General features: G+C 30.4%; 1 protein-coding gene across 1 annotated transcript; it reads left to right on the top strand.

The window, feature by feature from the left end:
- The first annotated feature begins 12,314 nt into the window (after positions 1-12,314).
- LOC128160859 (uncharacterized) lies at positions 12,315-19,702 on the top strand. The gene is made up of 6 exons (XM_052824168.1): positions 12,315-12,321; positions 12,737-12,868; positions 14,388-14,519; positions 15,744-15,858; positions 15,967-16,051; positions 17,939-19,702. The coding sequence occupies exons 1-6, from the start codon at positions 12,315-12,317 to the stop codon at positions 18,206-18,208; spliced, it is 741 nt and encodes a 246-aa protein (XP_052680128.1). The 3' UTR covers positions 18,209-19,702.
- Positions 19,703-20,283: the final 581 nt, after the last annotated feature.

The raw sequence follows: 20,283 nt of genomic DNA, 5'->3' as shown, positions 1-20,283 counted from the left end.
ATTTGTGTCATTTTATAAAAATGTTTTAAAATATTCCATATGAAGAAATGAATGTACATTGTTTTCAGTTAACGGAAAAAAAACATGAATGAATGAATATCACAAAGGGACATAATACAGTTTAGCACTATCTAACATTGTTTTATGTAGAACATAATATCAACCTTAGAACAGCTTCTTGTCATGGATATTTGATATAAACGTCATCTAATATGTTTTCAACTCCACGGCCTGCTCATATTTATACACGAACTTATTTTCTTCCTTTTGAAATGAAAGAGCGCTAGAATACAGTTAAAAAACGCAAAATAAAAGTTCTGCAAGTTGACCCAATTGGGATATTTTAAATTTGAATACTGAATTTTTTGCTATTTCCATATACATAATGATAAATCATTCTATGATGTATGTACTTATCATATTTCAAGCATCTTAGTATCTGTTTTGTCCAAACGAGACTTGAAGGTTTAAATTTTCCATTTGATAGTATTTTTTGTATCACTTTAGCAAGTCGCATTGTCATAAATTAATCTTCAATATTTTTTTAGCTTTTGATACAATACAAATTACCAACATTAAAAGAGCAAACAAATCGTAACCATAGTTACAAGTACATCCATGAAAAAGTAAAAAAAAATATGAAAAAAAACAGACCATATTACATTTACGTTTAGAAAAACTTATTGAAAATGTGTTGCTTGAAAACATAAGGCAATCGCAGCAATAGTGTACCCTTGATAGTGTACCCTTTCTTTAAAAAATCTAAAAAATATCAGAGTCATGTGCAAGAAATACCGTAAAAATACCGTAAAAATACGATACAAACTGTACTATGTCTAAATGAACTCTCTCCATTTCAAAAAATAAATAAAACTCTGGTTACACTTAACCAAACCCAATGAATTAAGGTTAATAATAGCATGGAGCTCATGTACCGGTTTAAGATAGGCTTCTTTATTTCTGATTTTAGCAGTTCTATTTAACATATGATTAAGAATACTAGGTGGTAAATGATGTTTTCCGTAGGTGTTTCTTAAATATAGCTTATAAGAATTTAGTTGGAACTTATTACGAAATTGTAAACCAAAACGCAAAAAACTGTAAAACAGTTAGTCAATTTCTATGTTGACCTCTCTTGTAAAATAAATACAGTACCAATCAGACCCAAACTTACAAAAAATAAACCCCAACTAAACCCTGGGTTTACTTTCTGGGTTTACTCTGGGTTTACTCCAGGTTTTCTAGAGTGGATGCAGAGTAAACCCAAAGTAAAATCAGATTGGACACAGAGAGTAAACCCTGTCAAAAGTATACCTCTGAAAGCAGTGTATTCGGAATATACAAGGGTCGGGAATTACAGGCAGTAGGATCGTAAGATAAAATACGGGTCTATTCCACACTTAAGTTGGTACAGTTGACCTCAAATACAGTTTCCAAATAAGCCCAAAGTAAACCCCAAGTAAACCCCGAGTGGACCCAAATTTTAAAAAGTCAACCCAGAATAAACCCCAAAAGTAAACCCGGGGTTTAGTTTGGGTTTATTCTCATGTAAGGTTGGGTCTGATCAGTACTGTTTATCATCTGCAACGCCCTTCTTCTAAATTAAACTGAAAAGTGAATTAACAATGTCATTTAATTTACCTCTGTTGCAATATCAATCATCACTTGCATGAATTTGAAAAAATAATGCAATGCATACCAATGTGCTTCTGTTACATAAAATGCACAAACGGTTATTGTTTAAACACTTTCTCAAGCAACGTTCCTACTACATGTACCACGTATGTGTTTGCAGTATTCATACCATACAGAGAAATATGTCACTTTAACACACTATGACTAAGACTCGAACCTTCCCCATCACTATCCAATTCTTCCGCTGAGGAGGGTTGGTTGGTTAGTCTTTGGGGTAAATTTCTGTAATATTTAAAATATTTAGTTGTGGCAGCATTGTGAGTTTGTGTTGATTTTTTTATAGTTCCTTTCCCTGTGTCCCTATCATTTTCGAAGATAACTTCTCGATCAAATTGAAATATGTCATAGTTATTTATCTAGTGAGACCAATGTCTCGTTTCCGTTCCATCTGTTGCAGTGGAATGGAAACCATTTTTGGTGTTTTGTTTTTTTAAAGAGGGTTTTCTCTTGCTATATTCTTTACTCAGTTTACCTGGTTCTCTCGTTTACGTTTGTGTTTTAACTGTTAGATGAATTCTTTTCTGAATAAATGAAAAAAATTACAAAAAAATAGTTAACTTTATTAACACTGTACCTATCTTAATTTCATAAATAAAGCTTTATTTTTTTAAACTTCAGATGTAAATTCGCCATCGTAATTTACACAAAACAAAAAATTAACAAACTGGCGTAATTTTCTGGCCCAGTGCTTATACACGAAATGAAATTATGGACTTGCCAATATCGGATAAATATGTAGACATGCACACCATTGATGTCGTTATGCAACTTGTTAATGTGAATAATTTGCATGTCAACATAAATTAGTTGCATGTCAACAAAGATATATGTTGCATGTCCACATCAAGCTTTTACGTGTTAACATTAAGAAGTTGCATGTTGCGTGCCAACAAAATATTTGCATGTCGCCATATACAGATTGCAAGTTGACAATCAATAATTAACGCATTTTGCATGTTGAACGTAAAAGTTGGAAGATACTCTATTCTGGTGGCATATTTCCAACCCCTTCATGCAACAGATATATTTAAGCATGCAAGAAAAGGATGTTATTATGATTTTTATATTGAAATTGATAGAAGAGAAATAAAGGGCACACTGAAGAACATTTTAGCTGGATGTTAAAGCTCTTACAAAAATGAAGAAAGAAATTATTAAGAGAGAAAATATGAAACCTTTACTTAATACAAAAAGAAAAAAAGGTTAATTATTGTACGACAGTGAAAGTTGATTCCAAAAACCAAATGAAGAAAAGCAGTTGAAGGATTTGCGTCCGATTATAAAGATAAAATTACAAAAGATGTTGCACCTATAACCTATGAAAATTAACATACAAATATTGGCTCCACCTAATTCAGATTACAATTAAGGAAATTAAAATCTAAAACAAGGCATGTTCTTATTGTTAAACAATTAGCAAGCTATCTGTATTTGTAATTGTAGTTTGGGATGGAATATATAAGCAGTCCTACCCGATAAGAGTAACTATGATTCAATAATCACATTGTCACATCAGTCTTCTATCATTGAGGCTTGTCTCACCCGTCAGTCTTTAAACTGATATTACACGACCTTAAAGAAAATGTATTAGATGTTCGCTCACCTTGATCAATGTAATCAAACTACGGTATTAACTTTTATTATTCAATTACAAACTGCACAAGCGTTGCATTTTTACATTAACATTGCTAGCGTATATATCCGAGTAAACCCAAAGTAAACGTAGGGTATACCCAGAGTGGACACAAAGAAAAAACCTCGAGCAGAAGTAAAACTCTGAAAGCAAAAGTCACCTGATTGTGTTATTGGAATATGCAAGGGATGGGAATTACAGGCGGTAAAATGGTCAGATTAAAGATAGATCGCTTCATGCTTTAGTGTGTAAAGTGGACCCTTAAAGCAAACCCCTAGTAAACCCAAAATAAACATGGAGAGTTCCAAAAGTAAACCCTGAGTTGAATTTTAAATAAAAACAGACCCCAAGTAAACCCTGTGTAAACTCAGAGAGCAGACTCGTGAAAGTGGTGTCAGGTTGGGTCTGGTCGGTACTGTAATTACTGTGCCGTTTTTGATTGATATCAAACTGTCAATGTTATTTTTCATGTTATATCTATAGCTTGTTGCAAGTGAGGTGACGTACACGTACAATCAGAACTCCTGCGCAACGGAGTTTATTCAATGATAAAATTTTCGCATTTTGTTCTCAAGAGGAAACATATTAATATCGACGTGCCTATAAATCATTTTTTATTGGTGTTTGTCTAAATATTTATCAAAATATTATAATATTATATTTGTTAGGTCAATCACGCAGATAGCAATAAAACTGGTAAAATTCAATTATGTGATTTAAATCATATAGAAATCATAAGACATAATTTAATACATTTGCATAAATAAGAAGACACAATTTATTTTACGTTGAAAATACAAGATTATAGTTTTATTCAAACAATGCAAGTGTAGGTCCCCAATCCTTCTGCAGAACTTAGGCAAGACAAAGAAGAACTGCAAATGTTGTAAATAATTTTAATTGGAGAACATTGAAATTTCAGAGAAATGTAAGGAAAAGGTTCAATAACGCAAAAACATGAACCTATCTTTATAAAGGCTATTAAAAGTGTTAAGAAACCTAGTTTTAGAAATAAATGTTATGTAAAGGATAACATTTATTTTTAGAAATAAACTGGATTAGGAAGCAAATTGTTTAGGGATTTAAAAAAATGAAAAAAAATATTTAATTGTTAATGAAATAAAGTACACAATGAAAAAGTCATTCTATTTTACTAAATAATGTATGTGTTGTGCAATCTGCAACCTTTTATCGTTGAACATATAACTGGAAGTAATCCATATATGCCTGTCAACAAAACACACTGACCATGATTCAGAGCATGCTACAGTCTCATAGAAAACACAAAATAAGGAAATCCGAATTTGAGTTGAAAAATGTAGGGAACGTAGAGAAATACAAACTCTCTTAATATTCTTAATGACAAAATAATGATATCAGTTATAAGATGTGTTGATCCCTTATACGATTCTGCTGATGGACGACGGAACGACGGGACAGATGTACCGCTAACCTTAGAGGAGTGAATTTTTAAAGTTAGGTCACAATCAATACACATCGATTAATAATCGCTTATGAAGCAATATATTTTATTTTTAAGTCAATTAATACACACTTAATTGAGGTGTAACATATCACATTTCCCCTTTCCTAGTTCAATTTAAAACGTTTTAATAGAAAACCAGGAAGTTGACGAACTAATACAAAAATCCAAAAACTTTCACACATTTTTCAAATCATGGCGATCGATAAATACATCATCATTTGTAAGTACAAGTATTTATTGTTTATTTCATACTAAGTGTGTATCAATTTTTCTAACGTTAATTTTAAATATAAATAAACTAATCGTGTCTACATTTCTTTTCTTCCTTAATATACACTTTTTTTAAACTTCAATAATCGGCCTTGTGCAAGTTTTGGGTAAGGGTAATTATTATGGCTACTGTGCTGCTGTACGTAGTTAAGATTTTAAGATTGATTAATGTTAAGATTTCTCTATTCAATAACAAGACTTTTTTTCAATAATTGTTTTGGTTACATTTGTACGCATTTAAAGATTTATATCTTTGCATTTTTTACAAGCTGCTACAAATTTTAACAAAAGTAACGAATCTTCTTTTCAAAGGAAGATTGATCTTTCTAAGATTATCGTTTTACTAGTATTTTGAAAAAATTATCAATAGTAAGTTGCAATAGCTTATCTTTTGGATATTATCATAAAATTAGATTACTTTTTTTTCAATGTTTTGCTTTTTAGTTTATATATATATATTTTTATAATTAATTTCCCATTGATTATTTTTTTCCAAAATCATCTGTTGGAATAAACGAATATTTGTCATATAAAATAATTAATATTGGCCTAATCTGCTAAACTTTTCACTCAGTAAAAAAACATACTTAACTTAGTATGTATTCAGTAAGTTATAATTGATGTTTATGAAATTACTCCTGTTAAGTCAAATGGTATTAAACCGAATTTGAATAATCGAATACTTCTTCCCCATTGCTGATGAATTTCGTTGTGTATCAAGGATGTATATACATGTAGTTATTTTTTTCAAAAAGTAACTGTTATAAATTTTTAAAATTTAATGCATTTTTTCATATACATCGCTACATGAAAGTTGATTTGAAAATAATTTGTTTTGAATAATTAAATAATTTATATCAATTGTTAAGCTTAACAAATTTGAAATTCTTTTGTTTTGTCGTTAAAATAAGATGTTGTCGTATAGTGTATGTATTGAAGTTGACACATTAAATTGATACAGTATACTTCATTCTGTTAATTATATTAACAGACGATAAACAATTTCCGTGTAAATATAAAATGACCTGTGGTCTTTTTACCTATATTAACATGCTGTTAAACATCTTTGGATTACCTAGTTCTGCTAATTCGAAAAGTCCGTATACATGTATCACCTTAATTATATGTTGTAGCGTTAAGCGGAAACTTGTGGTAAAAATAAGTGTAATGTCACCATGTCAACTATATGAACTAGTGTAATCTAATTAGTTATTTCATTATGGAGACCAGATATCAATTTAAGTGCTACGCATTTCAAAATCCGGAAGTCAATTTGATTATAGCTATATGTTTATAATTAAACATCGACAAAAGATCACAAGTTTTGTTTCGAAATATCAATGCGGAAAATATTACGTAATGTTGTTTCAATATTGTTTATGTGTTAAATATGTATTAAATCAATATATAGACAATACGTCCCCGTTCTTCAGTTTGTATTTCATGTTTTACCTATACTTAGACTAGAAATCAAATAAAAAAGGGTTGTTTTATCAGTACGATGACCAGATGACAACATAGTATGTATACCATAGAACACCTAATGATAAAATTGTGTGGACGCCAAATGTCATGTATTATGTTACATCAAAGCCATCTAATGCTTGATATGACGGTAGAGGGCAAAAGGCTAGCTCAAATAATGATATATCCATACGGGAACCAGACAATTAGTCCAATAGCTAACTTTTTTTTAATGGATGGGTCGCTTAAAGCCTATTACATATACAAATTATATAGATTACCTTATTTGTTGGGCAATTATTGAACAGGACTGATATGGTTTACTATTTTTATAAAGTTCTCTCGCAGACTTTAATATTTCTTGTCATTATGAAACATTAAAATGTGTGTACATTAATCTGTACATACTATGATAATATGTATCTTTTTAAAATGAAACAAGGAAATATTTGGTTCTGGATCAGCATGCATTAGTTTGTGGAAAAAAAACATTCTACTCCTGATCGTATTTTCCCTAAAAAGAAAACAAAAATAAATCACAAATGAACTACACCACTATTATTTCGTTTGCTATTAATTATATTAAACATAAAGGCACACTAAAAGAAAATACAAGATTTCACTGTCGATGATAGTCATGCATTGTCGTTGTTTTTTTTTTTTTTTTCAATAAAGAGTTTTAACATTATTTAATTCTGTTTGTGCAAATATTGATATGAAAAAAGACACACTATGAATATTCCATTCATATTCTAGAGGCAGGTTCGCTATATTAAGGTTCTATTGGATTTGGAAAGTCTTGGTTTTAATCCTTGAATCATATGTTAAACCATTAATCATTGCTCTTGGTGAGAAGATTTTTTTTTAACTTTTTTCACTTTGCAACTAGCGTTTAAACCCACCCACCCTTCGTTTTAATATACATTTGTAAAATCGCTTATCATTTATAAATTCATTCTCTAAAGATAATTTTGATTCTTAAATATTTTTGCCCGACAAACTTACTTTCAGAAAATTTATTGTCTAAAATCATAAATAAACTGAAATCTTATACAATGTAAATATACTTGTATTCTGGTCACAAGCGAGATAAATAAGAAAAATATGGTTAATAACAATGGAAGAAAAAATATTTTGCATTTTCTTAATAAATTCCGTATTTTTTTTATCCTTATAGTGTTCTATTGATCAAACGATGGAAATGTAATACTTTACATTTATTTTTGTTATGTCTTTTTAGGGTCTTCCGTTTCCAACGGAAGACCCTCTTGTTTTTCTTCGGTTTCTTTTTATTATTATTTTATTTTTTATTTTTTTTCTGACTCCTTCTCGGCTTTATATCTCAAAAAGTTTTCATCCTATTTCAACGAAATTTTCAGAGCGTTTGTAAAGTTACCGTGCCTCAAAGATATTAAAATTTCAGCATTTACGTCACTTCCGTTCGAATTTGGCGGCCATTTTTAAATTAACAAAAAGTGATTTTGTCCGGAAGAAATCTCCTTTAACTTTAAAGATATCGCTTTGAAATTTTTACTGGTGATAGATGTATCAATTCTATAATGTACTGGGGGGTTTAAAATTGTGTTCATCAATTTTGCTCAAAACCGGAAGCAGTTCCAATTTTTGGAAATTTTCATTTTTTTGAACAAAATAAGACAATACTACAGTCTTATAGAACTTACCATGGTGAATTCAAATCTGAAATCCGTTTGAAAATCAAACAATGCATTACAGAGATATCGGGGTTCAAAAATTGATTTTTTCCGGAAATTTTGATTCCGCGTCCTTGGTTTAAAAAATAGCGTAATGTTCAAAGTAAAATTAATTCGTACCAAAAATAATTGTTAAGTCGTGCTTGAACACATTCAGATTTTTTTTGTCAAGTCGTTCTTGAAATCAGAAAGGTTTTTGTTAACTCGTACTTAAAATCATTCGGATTTTGTTAAATCGTACCAGGAATAATTCGATTTTTTTCATCTTTTTATTTTAGTTACTCTTGTTGTTGGTTTAAGAGCTCTTCTTATAGGAACTTCCAGCTTTACTTCCGACATTAACGGAAGACCCACTCGTTGCTTTGCAACGAGCTTTGCTCTAGTTTTTAATTCAATTTAATATTTATTCAGATATAACTCTGGTTATACATAAAACAACGTCCACGAATATTAGAAGGTAAGATATTAGTAAAAAAAAATGGCAAGACAGTATGTTGAGATATATAAATTGAACTGACTAAATTTGATTTTTTTAAATAAAAGTTCATGTCCGTAAGTATTGAATAATTTTGTTTAATATCTCTGCAAAAATATCTTTTTTAAGATGTTCATTTTTTTATTTTGTTTTTCAATTGTCTTATTTGACAACTGCTAACAAAACAGTTTTATGGCAATGTAAACAATAAAAATGAAAATAAATATATTTGTGAGCATTCTCTATATTGAATGGCAGATGATAATAAAACTGTTTCTCCTTTTAGAAATCTGTGTTTAGAGACAGTTGTACGATTTGTTAATCACCAAAACAAGTGTGACTTTAATGAAAATACCGCAGAGAAAATTTTGCAAGATGGTAGGTTATTCATGATCACGGTGGTTATTGTCGTGTAATATAATAAATAAATTATGGAAATGGAACATAAAAAATTAAAATTGAAGTTTTGTTATTACATGTATTATTAAACAGAGTTCCTTTGGTATCCATTTTTTGTTTTCTCGATTGCTTGAACAAACCGTGAATATTATCAAGAATATGATCGTGTTGCTAAACATCAATATACAATATAATGTAAACGTTGGTAAAATGCCAAAATCTAATCATTGAATCTGTTATTGATTTGATGTTAATGCATGGTGTCGTGTAAAAAGCTCTTAGAATTAAAAATAAATTCAGTTATAATTAATTATTGTAAATCACAACAAAAACTTACAATGCACTGCATAAGTAAAATATACTTTTAAACTGAGGTGGCAATTAAAGAACATTTTAACACAATTAACTGCAGCCTGGAATATCTCTCTTTGGAACTCTGAAACTAGAATTTCCTCAGTTTTGATTCAGCACAAATAGCTTTAATTTACTCATCATAAGGCTTGTCATCAATATCTGAAAATTGTGAATTTTCAACATTCAAGAAGTTGATTTTTGTCTTCGACCTCTTCATATTTAACCCATTATTCGTGATTTTTCAGCTTCTCAGACCTCTCACAACACTGTACCGATGATAACCAACCTAACAACAGATCGGGCACAAACTAAACACAGGGATTACTTTCGGGGTTTACACGGGATCTTCTTTTCAAACATATGCTCAACTGGGGTTTACTTTGGGTCCATTTAGTATTTACTTTGTGTTTACTCGAGTTTTGCATTTGGGGTCCACTTTAAACACCGAAGTGAGGAAAAAGGGCCGTTTTTACCATACTTTTTTTCTGCATATAATTCCTACCCCTGTAGCGTCTGCTTTCAGGGTCTAATTTTGGTCGGGGATTATACTCTGTGTCCACTCTGGGTTACGTTGGGATTACTCGGGTTTAACTCTGGGCCTGCTCTAGTAAAGTGTTGACAATCCGTATTATGTAATTATCGCACCATTACATATCAGAACCTTACCAATGGTTGGTTTACTGTGTCGAATCCACCTAGTTTTTGTGTTAGTTTACCTACCGTTTGTAACCGTTTGCAATTTCACTGATTAAAGTCAACACAACAGTTAGAGCCGCAAATTTTGCATTTTACTTCTAATGCTCGTGTACTTAAGTTAGAGGCAAACATACTGTATAATATTTTCAGCAAGGGGTATCTTTTTAACAAATAATGATAATGAAAAATCATTTTGTGAATTTTAGCAACACTCAAAAGCCTCATACTCATAAGTACATCAATTCTTTAGTTTACAGAAATATCGACGGATACCGTATCCAAAACTGCCCCTGGTTACCCAACTACACATGTAATCAATAAGGAATAGATATAATGGTTATCCTCAGGACATTACATTGCATAGTTTAGCATATGAATTAAAATATCTATAATTAGATATTGTTTTTAAATACTGAAATGGAATCAGAAATATTATTTATTTTTTCGTCCTGCATGACTTCTTACTCATAAGTACATCAATTCTTTAGTTTACAGAAATATCGACGGATACCGTATCCAAAACTGCCCCTGGTTACCCAACTACACATGTAATCAATAAGGAATAGATATAATGGTTATCCTCAGGACATTACATTGCATAGTTTAGCATATGAATTAAAATATCTATAATTAGATATTGTTTTTAAATACTGAAATGGAATCAGAAATATTATTTATTTTTTCGTCCTGCATGACTTCTTAATTATACTGAAAATCATATTTTCAATTTTATCACAGACAGTGCCTGTCCTAAAAAGTGCAATTTCAGAATAGAAAATTTGCATGGCCGCAGAAACCCTTTAAAACGCATTGATCTAGCGATAGGCAATGAGACAGCAAATATCTCCTCTTGTTTAGGATCATCAGGACATCAGAAATATCTATATGTCAACTGTTCATCGTGAAATGCAAGTGAGTATAATATTTCATATATACTTCATATCTATTCGTGTAAATGAGTCAAACCTTTTTAGTAAATATGTCGTTGTTATAAATAATTTTACAAACGTAGTAGTAATACGAGGGTTGTTCGGAAATGTTTTAGACTTAATTCCTACTCATTGACATCGGTCTTATAACAAACCAATTATACAGGATGTTTACTTTGATTCATTATTACTTTATGTAAATAAACAATTGGGTATCCATTACATTCGCACCAAACTTTAATATGTCCCTTTGAAAGAGTTAAATAATCTTCTTGAAAAAGTCAAGGAAAAGCTGCTTTTTGATTTTTCTACACCGGAATACAGACTCAGATCTCTCATTATGCTTATCATCGGCTTTTTAAACCTACACAAACAGAGAATACTGCTCATGCACAACGTTATTTTTTCAAACTGCACTATGCCAACAAAGGAATCGATGCCATTATTATAGGCAATATTCTTAATCACAAAAAAATTCAGTCCTGCATTCCGCCATATTTCAAGATAATGTCAACCCCTTGTATTTCCTACAATTATACTTTTTTCATCTTACTATCTTGAGAATAAAGATAAACCATATTTATTTCACACAGAAGGTAACAAGAATATCTTTTATTAATGTAAAAATTGTCCAGCCAATGAATTCGTATGATTATTTCCGGTTAGCTGACCAACTCCCTTCCGTCCAGTGACCCGGGGCAAACCCAAACTCATCACAGCGTCATTTTAAGGCGTTTCCTTGCTCTAGTTTTATACGTCTTACAATCGAATCGAAAATATGTATTTTTCTTCACCTCTCATCTAACAAGTAAGTGACAATAAATAGCAAAATGAACATATATAATTTGATTTCCTTTAATATTTTTGCTGGTCCAACGACACGTAGAAAGTAATTGTGTAAGTTTTTTTAATCTCCAAGTAAATGCCTGCGCCGGGTACCACGACAACCTACATGTTTATGTACCGTCGTAAACAAAATGTTAATTTTTTTTTTATTTTACTTTGTTTCATCATTTGCTTATGTTTCATGTATGTTTATGCCGATTTTCACCAATAATTGTCACTAAGAAAGAAAAAAATTTATGTTGTCTCAATAATATTTGAACAACCCTCGTACATACATTTGACCAATAAAGAAACACATTTCATTTTACAGGAGAATACATAATTTTGGATGGTGTATATGCCTGCAACATAAACGATGCACAGTGTGTTCGTATAAAAAATTACTGTGTCTGTCATTGTATGCCTGGATCTATTTTGGAGGGCGAAAAGTGTTTGAAAAGTCAGAAAGCATTTTTATTTGATAACAATAGCGTGTTGCATAGGGCACGGAATGGTTAATTGTATCTTCAAATGAATATCACAAGAAAACAAACATATTTCTTAAGTAGAGACTAAATGATAAATATATAGCAACGGTAGTTTTAGTTAAAACATGTTTTTAAATAAATGAAAAAGTTGAAAAAATTCAGCCTGAGGCCGTATAAACTTTAAAAAACGTGTTGTTCTACAGGCTTAAGGTTAAAAACATCAGCTATTGAAGAAAATCTTTAAAAATGCAGTTTGGAACATAAAAGGTATCTTTGATTCATTTGTATCATTACTTTTTATTTTAATCAGTTAGAGTAAACATAAGTGGAATATGTGAACACAACTGGCAGTGCAATGGAACAGAATTGGCAAATGTTTGTGATGACCGGTTATGTGTATGCAATTCAGGATACATACAAAATGAAAAGAAGTGCCACAAAGGTAAAACATTTCAAGTTTAAAGTGATAAGTATCATTCTCTGTAGACATAAAATGCCATCATACATGTACTCAGTAAATATTTATAATAGCCATTGGTTATAACTTCTTCAGTTTGCATATATTGAGAGGCAATAATAAGTATTCATTATTTTATAACAAAAGGATGTTCAGATGTAATTATCTCAAATTGCATATAACACATATAATTTCAATTATTTCTTGCAAAACTTTGATTGAACATTTGAAAAGGAAAAACTTTATTTTTAACTTTTAATTTTTTTTTTTTATCACTGTAAATGAAAATAATTTGGCCGTTTAACGGTAAGCATGGTACAATAGGTGCTGTTGGATTTTTAAAAGAAATATTCAATAGATGTTAATGAACTACATGTAACAAACATGTAAGTTCAGTTTGGAGAGTATTTAAGGAATTTTATCGGAATTTAAGGAATTGTAAGTTAAGCGTGCGTTTGATGTGAGATTTTAAAAGATTAATGCGAATGTTTCTCGACTTGTTGCAATACTGCTGTTGTCATAGGCAAAATCCCATCGTGAGACCTGGGCCAGTAAATGTCCGAGTAAAAATAAACTGGCGACTTCGAGTGAATAATGACGTATATCTCCGCTATTTTAAAACCCATCAACTTGAAATTCGGCATGAGTGTATCTTAGACATTACTTTTCTGAAAAATACATGCATATTGCAAGTGTTTTAAAAAATAATTGACTTTTTACGCTTTTGAAGCGAGCTGGTAGTTTTTTATCTGGGTCAGAGTTCGACCCCTTTCTTTATTTATGGTTACATTGAAATTAATGTTCAAACGGGCTTGCCCCCTGTGGAAGCTTTGAATGCAAATATGTATTTATGCACATATCAAAATGTACAGGACAGTTATTGTATTTTCTACTTTATGTATCTCTGTAGTAAATCCTTATTTTTATCAATATTTGTAGAAAAGTTCAAAAAGGATTCATATGATAAATGTTAAGAAAATCGAGTTTTCTACACAAAATGTACAACATAGTATTGCTCAGCACTTGTCAATATTTGAGTAAATTGTCTGTTGGAGTATTTCACATTTTGCTATTTTATAGATATTTTTACCTGTAATTTGATATGTAAAAAAATACTTAATAGAAAGATAAAAATGAAGAAGTTTCTCTATCACAGTTTTTACCCCAAAACCCCACAGACGGCCTTAAACTAGTGTTAATTTAATTATCATTGTCCATGATTTCTATGATATGTTCATAGAATGACATATTTAAAATGACATACTGGTGAGAACATTGATTGGATTGTGTATAACAGTTAAACCATTTTTTTGAAAAATACACATAAAAAATGTGTAAAAAAAAAAAAAAAAAACAGCGTTTAACTGTATAAAAGTAAAAACGTGTTGTTATACAGGCTAAAGGTTAAAACAAGACTGTTATTGAAGAAAATCTCTATAAATGCAGTTTGGAGCATAATAAGTATCTTTCATTCATTTGTTTCATTACTTTTTACTTCAATCAGTAAAGGTAAACATTAGTGGCATATGTGAGCACAACTGGCAATGCAATGGAACAGAATTTGCAAATGTTTGTGATGACCAGTTATGTGTATGCAATCCAGGATACATACAAAATGAAAAGAAGTGCTACAAAGGTAAAACATTTCAAGTTTATGGTGATATGTATAATCTTTGTAGACAGAAAATATTTCTTCATACATGTACAGCTAAATGGTGTTTTTGCATATTATTAAATTGTTTCGACTTATTGTTAATAATAGTCTTGCAAAACTCTTTTTGAATGAACAATAAAACAGCTTATCATCATTCCTTATATTTCTATTACATTCTAGGATATGTTACATTAAACGATCCGTGTGAGCTAACAGAACAGTGTATGCAACCATTCTCAGGTTGTTTCAATAGAAGCTGCCAATGTAAAAATGGATATTCTGCATTTGATACAGATAGCTGCCTTAAAGGTTTGGAAACTTTGTAAACATTCTTTGCTCATTCTTAGTATTAAAGTATATTAAGCTTGCGTTTTTGTACTTTTTTAAATTTGACGTTCTGATCTGAATTGACCTTATTGTTGATTTCAATGACTCGTGATTGATCAAACTATTGACATCATCTTTTGATGATATGAATGTATAGCTTAGGTAATGTGTCGCATTAAAAATACATGTTATTATATGATAAAGTGAAAATTATTTGGGGTAAGTTATAACATTTTACATTAATGGAATAATACATATATAAGATACATTTTACTGGAAATTTTGATTTCAGATAAGTATTTATGCACATATCAAAATGTACATGTATTTCTACTGTATCTCCGGGATAAATCCTCATCATTATCAATAATTGTAAACTGGTTTTAATTTCATTATCATTGTCTAGGATTTCAATCTTCGAGTAAACCCGAAGTAAACACAGAATAAACCTAGAAAGTAAACCCAGGGTTTAGTTGGGGTTTACTTTCTGTTAGGTGGGATTCTGATTCCTGTGTAATATACTGTAATAAACTGAATCATATCATTTAAGTTAAGCAAAACAAAATTGACTGATTATGTGACTTTGAATGAGAAAGTGTGAATGTATTGCTTTCTCTTCTTCTGATCCCCACAATAATCTAAAAAATCAAATAATCAGCAACAAGATTACCGATTTCTGATGAAAACAATCATACATTTATTTCTGTTATTCAAGTCAGATCATGAGTTTTTGTAAACAAAGACTAAACATCATCTATAAGACCGTCTCTCCGAGATAAATTGTCACTAAATTATTTTAGTCATTTTTAAATCGAATATCTTACTATTTTTTAATCAATGCACACATACATTGTACAAGTTTACTTTTATTACCAAAAGACACCAATGGAGTGACGCTCGGGACACTGTTTGGCGGGTTAATGCTTGGTGTGATTGTTATTGCTGTCATCACGACTCTTACGTACAGAAGATTAAAATTTCCAACCAGAAAAATGTAAGTTTCCTGATAACAATGTTCTAATTTTTCACCAAATTTTATTCATACATGTATATCAAACGAAAGATAATTTTATTAAGTCGAAAAAAAAAAATATTTTTAAAGACAGGACCCTGACGTTAAGTTTGCAGACAATAGAACATACGGTACTGCCAGGGGATGTCAAACTTCTTTTTTAAACAATACAAAGGTACAACAGATTTGAATTATGTATTTAAAATTGTAAAATGATCTTGGGAAAGCCGAAACTTTAGTCTTTGAATACGTAACTTAAACAGAGACTTAAAATAAACATTTATCTTATGATACATGTATTTATTATAATGCTTTTTTAAGATGCATAAAAATTTTCATATACCATTCCCATACTTTTGATATTACGTATATACAATAGCTGCGAAAGAAAACATATTGAAACATCCAAATGCCAAGAAAACGTATGACATAAATTATATGTTTTACTAAACTTTTACATAAAAAGTGTTACGACTTTATTAAAAATATTTATAGGACACTTGAAGCATTTACTTTTAAACAGAAAAAGGGCAATGAAATACGGTAAGGCAATTCGCAAAAAAAAAAAAACAAATAAAAAAAAAACACGTTGAAATGTTAGGATCAAATCAACGCTCTTGTGTTTATTTTGTAACAACTTTAGACATTTTTTTTCAAAGTGCAACGTAGTTCATCGGCTATAAACCTGGAGATAGCAAAACATGTTCAAGTTTAATTTATATGATTAAATCATGGGAAATGATAACTTGATGAAAATATCAATATGTCAATCCAACAAAAAAATGAATAGGAAATTTTTTTGAATAAACAGTATTTATACATAATGATTTTAAACATTTAATGATATGCTAATTGCACGCCATACCGACCATTATATCAAACATTTCTCCCATGTTTAAAACTATACAAGTATACTATAATAAAATAAATATAAAAAAGTTATGACAGTTAATTTTTTTTCTAAAAATTGATGACGGCAATACGTTACCACATTTTCACAAAGAGTAAGCTTAACGAAGCCGAGTCTTATTATTTCTACCCAAGATATTTTGATAAAATTTCTTGCTTGTAGTTTTAGTTCTATGTAAATTAGTTTTAGATCATTTTTTTTTATTTACCACCCCAATTTCTTCGGGGATCATCTCAAAAGTTATCAATTATTAAATGAAACCTGAAGATTATATGTAGAAATAGCGCAATTTTTCACATTTCCCCTATATATTTTGTATTTCTGCCGAAGGAATTTCTTTTTCTTACAAATACGTGAAACCTATTGCAAAAAGTCAACGAATTGTGAAATTTATGAAAATGTTTACTTCGTGGTTAGGTCCAGGGATAATGCCAAAAACGATTTATTCCCCCAAAATTTGGAATATTGTGGTGTGTATTGTCTTATGAAATTAATTTTTAACGAAATAACACTTTTAAACTGTTACATGTAATAAGTTTCTCTTAATGCTCTGTCAATAAAGTATTCTAAAAATCCATCACCACCTCGAATAATGACTAAATCCCACTTTTTCTTCGGCTTTACACATACCGTGGAATCATTTAATTTCCTGGGGACCAATTTCTGTGGACTGTGGGGTTTTTGCTTATTCGTGAGGATGTTATTTCGTGGATGCGTCGGTTTTCAGTTTAATCAAGAAAGATAACCCTTTCAAAATTTGTTTTTGTTGAGGATGCTTTAATCCGCAGGTGATAGCTACCCACGAATACCACGAAAATTGAGCGAATTCTTAGGATTCCAGGGACGTTTACAATATATACCGAGTAACAATAACGCGTTAGCGCCATTTTTGCCCATTATCCTATAAAAGACATAAAATTACATTTTCTCAACTTACCTTACATATGATGCTAATTTTGTATAAAACACAAAGCAAAACAAAATTATAACTTTGCGCCTACGTCTGCATGAAAACAAAAAGATGCGCAAAGTCATTAGCACTCGAACTATACTCGGTCTCGTTTATTTCATTAATGATAACCTATCTCAGGATATATGCATTGTATTTTAGACTAATGCTTCAGTTCTTAAATACTTATCTTAAATTTTCAGCAAAAGGTTGCAACGGTATCCATATACTCTTTTGCGAAAGAAACGCCAGGATGCAATTTGCCTGGAAAACAACAAAATGAACGGACCGAAGACGTTTACAATCATTTACACGAACAAACAGAACACGATGACGACACTTACGACCACGCATGCACTGCACCAAATCATGGTACAGATCTCTCTGAATACAGTCATTCACGTGATATCGCTACTGTTCAATCTACATCACCATTTCTAGATGGAGGCGACTATTCTACATTAGGGCAATGAATAAGCAGAGATTGTCAACAGTTGAGTTTTCATGAATATGTTAATTGATATTAATTGCAACTCAAATGGTCTTCTTAATGGGATCCGCCTGAGACTTACTTGAATATTGAACTTTTGTATTTTATATTTGGTTTGAGAAAAAAATATTATACACGGATTTTATTTCAACAGAGTTTTGGTGATATATTTTTATTTTCATGCATGAATTACAAAGTAACCTTCAATGAAAATGAAAGATATTTTTCAAAAATATATTTCATGTAGATGCATGTGGTATGTTATAATTGCTATATATTCATCCTTAATTTACAAAATTAATATAACCTTTCATGTCGATGAACAATACATGTATATTATTAATTCACTGTATGAAAATGATGTTTGTTCGCAGTTTGACATAAATTCAAAGAACGTACTATACTTAACATATACGTTGTAGTATATAATTCATATCACATTTCCTATATTTTAAATATATTATGTTTAATCATTTACTGCAAATGAACATACTGTGGTTTCATCAATATTCGTTGAATACCAATTTTCGTGGATTTCGTTGTTAAGTTGATCCACGAAATTTAATGTTCATTGAAGTGCAATATCTATTAACATTTTGTATTGATAGGGTCATTGGCCACGAATTTACATATCCTTGAAACTGTGATTTTCACTTTATCCACGAAAATTGATACCCTTGAATAATAATGAAACCACAGTTATACATGTACAAGCTTATGATTGTATGGGAGTATCAAAGTTGGACAAACACACTCATACGAAAAGAGACTATAGTCTGTCCCAAGTTATTGCTTCCATCAATGTTTGATGATTTGTAATAAAAATACACATACCTGTGAAAGAAATACAATTGAAATCGATGAAAGGGAATATATCCAAGATATCTTTATTCAACAATTATCCCTTTTCACTCATAAAATTTCACAGGAACGAAAACAATTTTCTTACGGAGATTTATAATGCGAAATGTTTACATCTTTTCTCCATTCGGAAGTACGCGGGATACCTCGCGCAATTTTTTAACGTTATCATCCGGGCTTATTAATGGCTGATGCAATGCAAAATATCCGTAGACTTTCAATTTTGGGATGTGTATTGAAACCTGAAGCGGTAGAGAGGGCGTTTCAAAACAGATAATTTAGACATTTTTCATATTAGTGGATGAACGTAGCTTGAGCACAAATGTATTTACTATTATTAAAATATCAAGCAAAAAGTGGTGGAAGCAAAAATTCGGGACAGAGTATAGTGTGTTTTTCATATAGTATGCAACCAAGTTGTAAAATATGCGTCGGAGTACCTAATATGACTATATACATTTTGGAAACGAGATAGATACATAGGTCAGTTTTCAAGGTCTTGTTAACATGTTATCATTTTATCATGAAATTAGTAAAAAAAAATTAAGAAAAAAGGAATGTTTTAAATATTTCATTTAACAAACAAAGGTGAATGAACAATCAGGCAATATTATAATGTACATTAAACACATATTTGTATTTACAGGCGACAAAATATCATATGTCCCTTATTATCCTATTTCCACAATATTAGTGTGGAAATAAGATAAATCAGTCAAAAACTAGCGCAAGTTTTGTTCGCTGTTAACTACATTGCAGTTTTTCAACACGTATGGAACCGTTGCTCCCAGGTCAATCATTCGATTTTTTTTTTTAGACTGGGGGGTACAGACCAGCTAGACTGCGTTTTTCAAAAGAACTTACGCCAAAGTTGTTAATGTTTTCAGTGCCATAGAATGGTTTTTAATTTAAAAAAATTAAACTAAAACCATTTATTTACAACTATTTTATTTTCCATAATATATTTTACAGCCATTCGAATAAAGCATTGATTAGTTAGGGATTAATCAGCATTCATTAATTTGATCGTAAGTCGTAAGTTCCTTTGTAAAACGCAGATCTTTTTTTATAAAACACTTCCATATTGTGACGTACTTCCTATCGAAATAAACAATAAAATGTGTTTATTTCACAAGTCAGGTGAGATACACTAACGACAAAAGTGGTCATATACTCTCTATACAATAGTTTATTTTT

Source organism: Crassostrea angulata, chromosome 8 (genome assembly GCF_025612915.1).
Source record: "Crassostrea angulata isolate pt1a10 chromosome 8, ASM2561291v2, whole genome shotgun sequence".
NCBI classification, from domain to species: Eukaryota; Metazoa; Mollusca; class Bivalvia; order Ostreida; family Ostreidae; genus Magallana; species Magallana angulata.
Note: the sequence above shows the minus strand (reverse complement) of the source record. Positions and strands in the feature narration are given on the sequence as shown.

What these genes read in the sequence shown, in the direction of transcription:
- LOC128160859 (XM_052824168.1), top strand. An exon ending in AAATTTCCAACCAGAAAAAT is followed by an intron (nt 15,859 to 15,966) that starts GTAAGTTTCCTG and finishes ATATTTTTAAAG; the next exon opens with ACAGGACCCTGACGTTAAGT. An exon ending in CTTTTTTAAACAATACAAAG is followed by an intron (nt 16,052 to 17,938) that starts GTACAACAGATT and finishes TTAAATTTTCAG; the next exon opens with CAAAAGGTTGCAACGGTATC.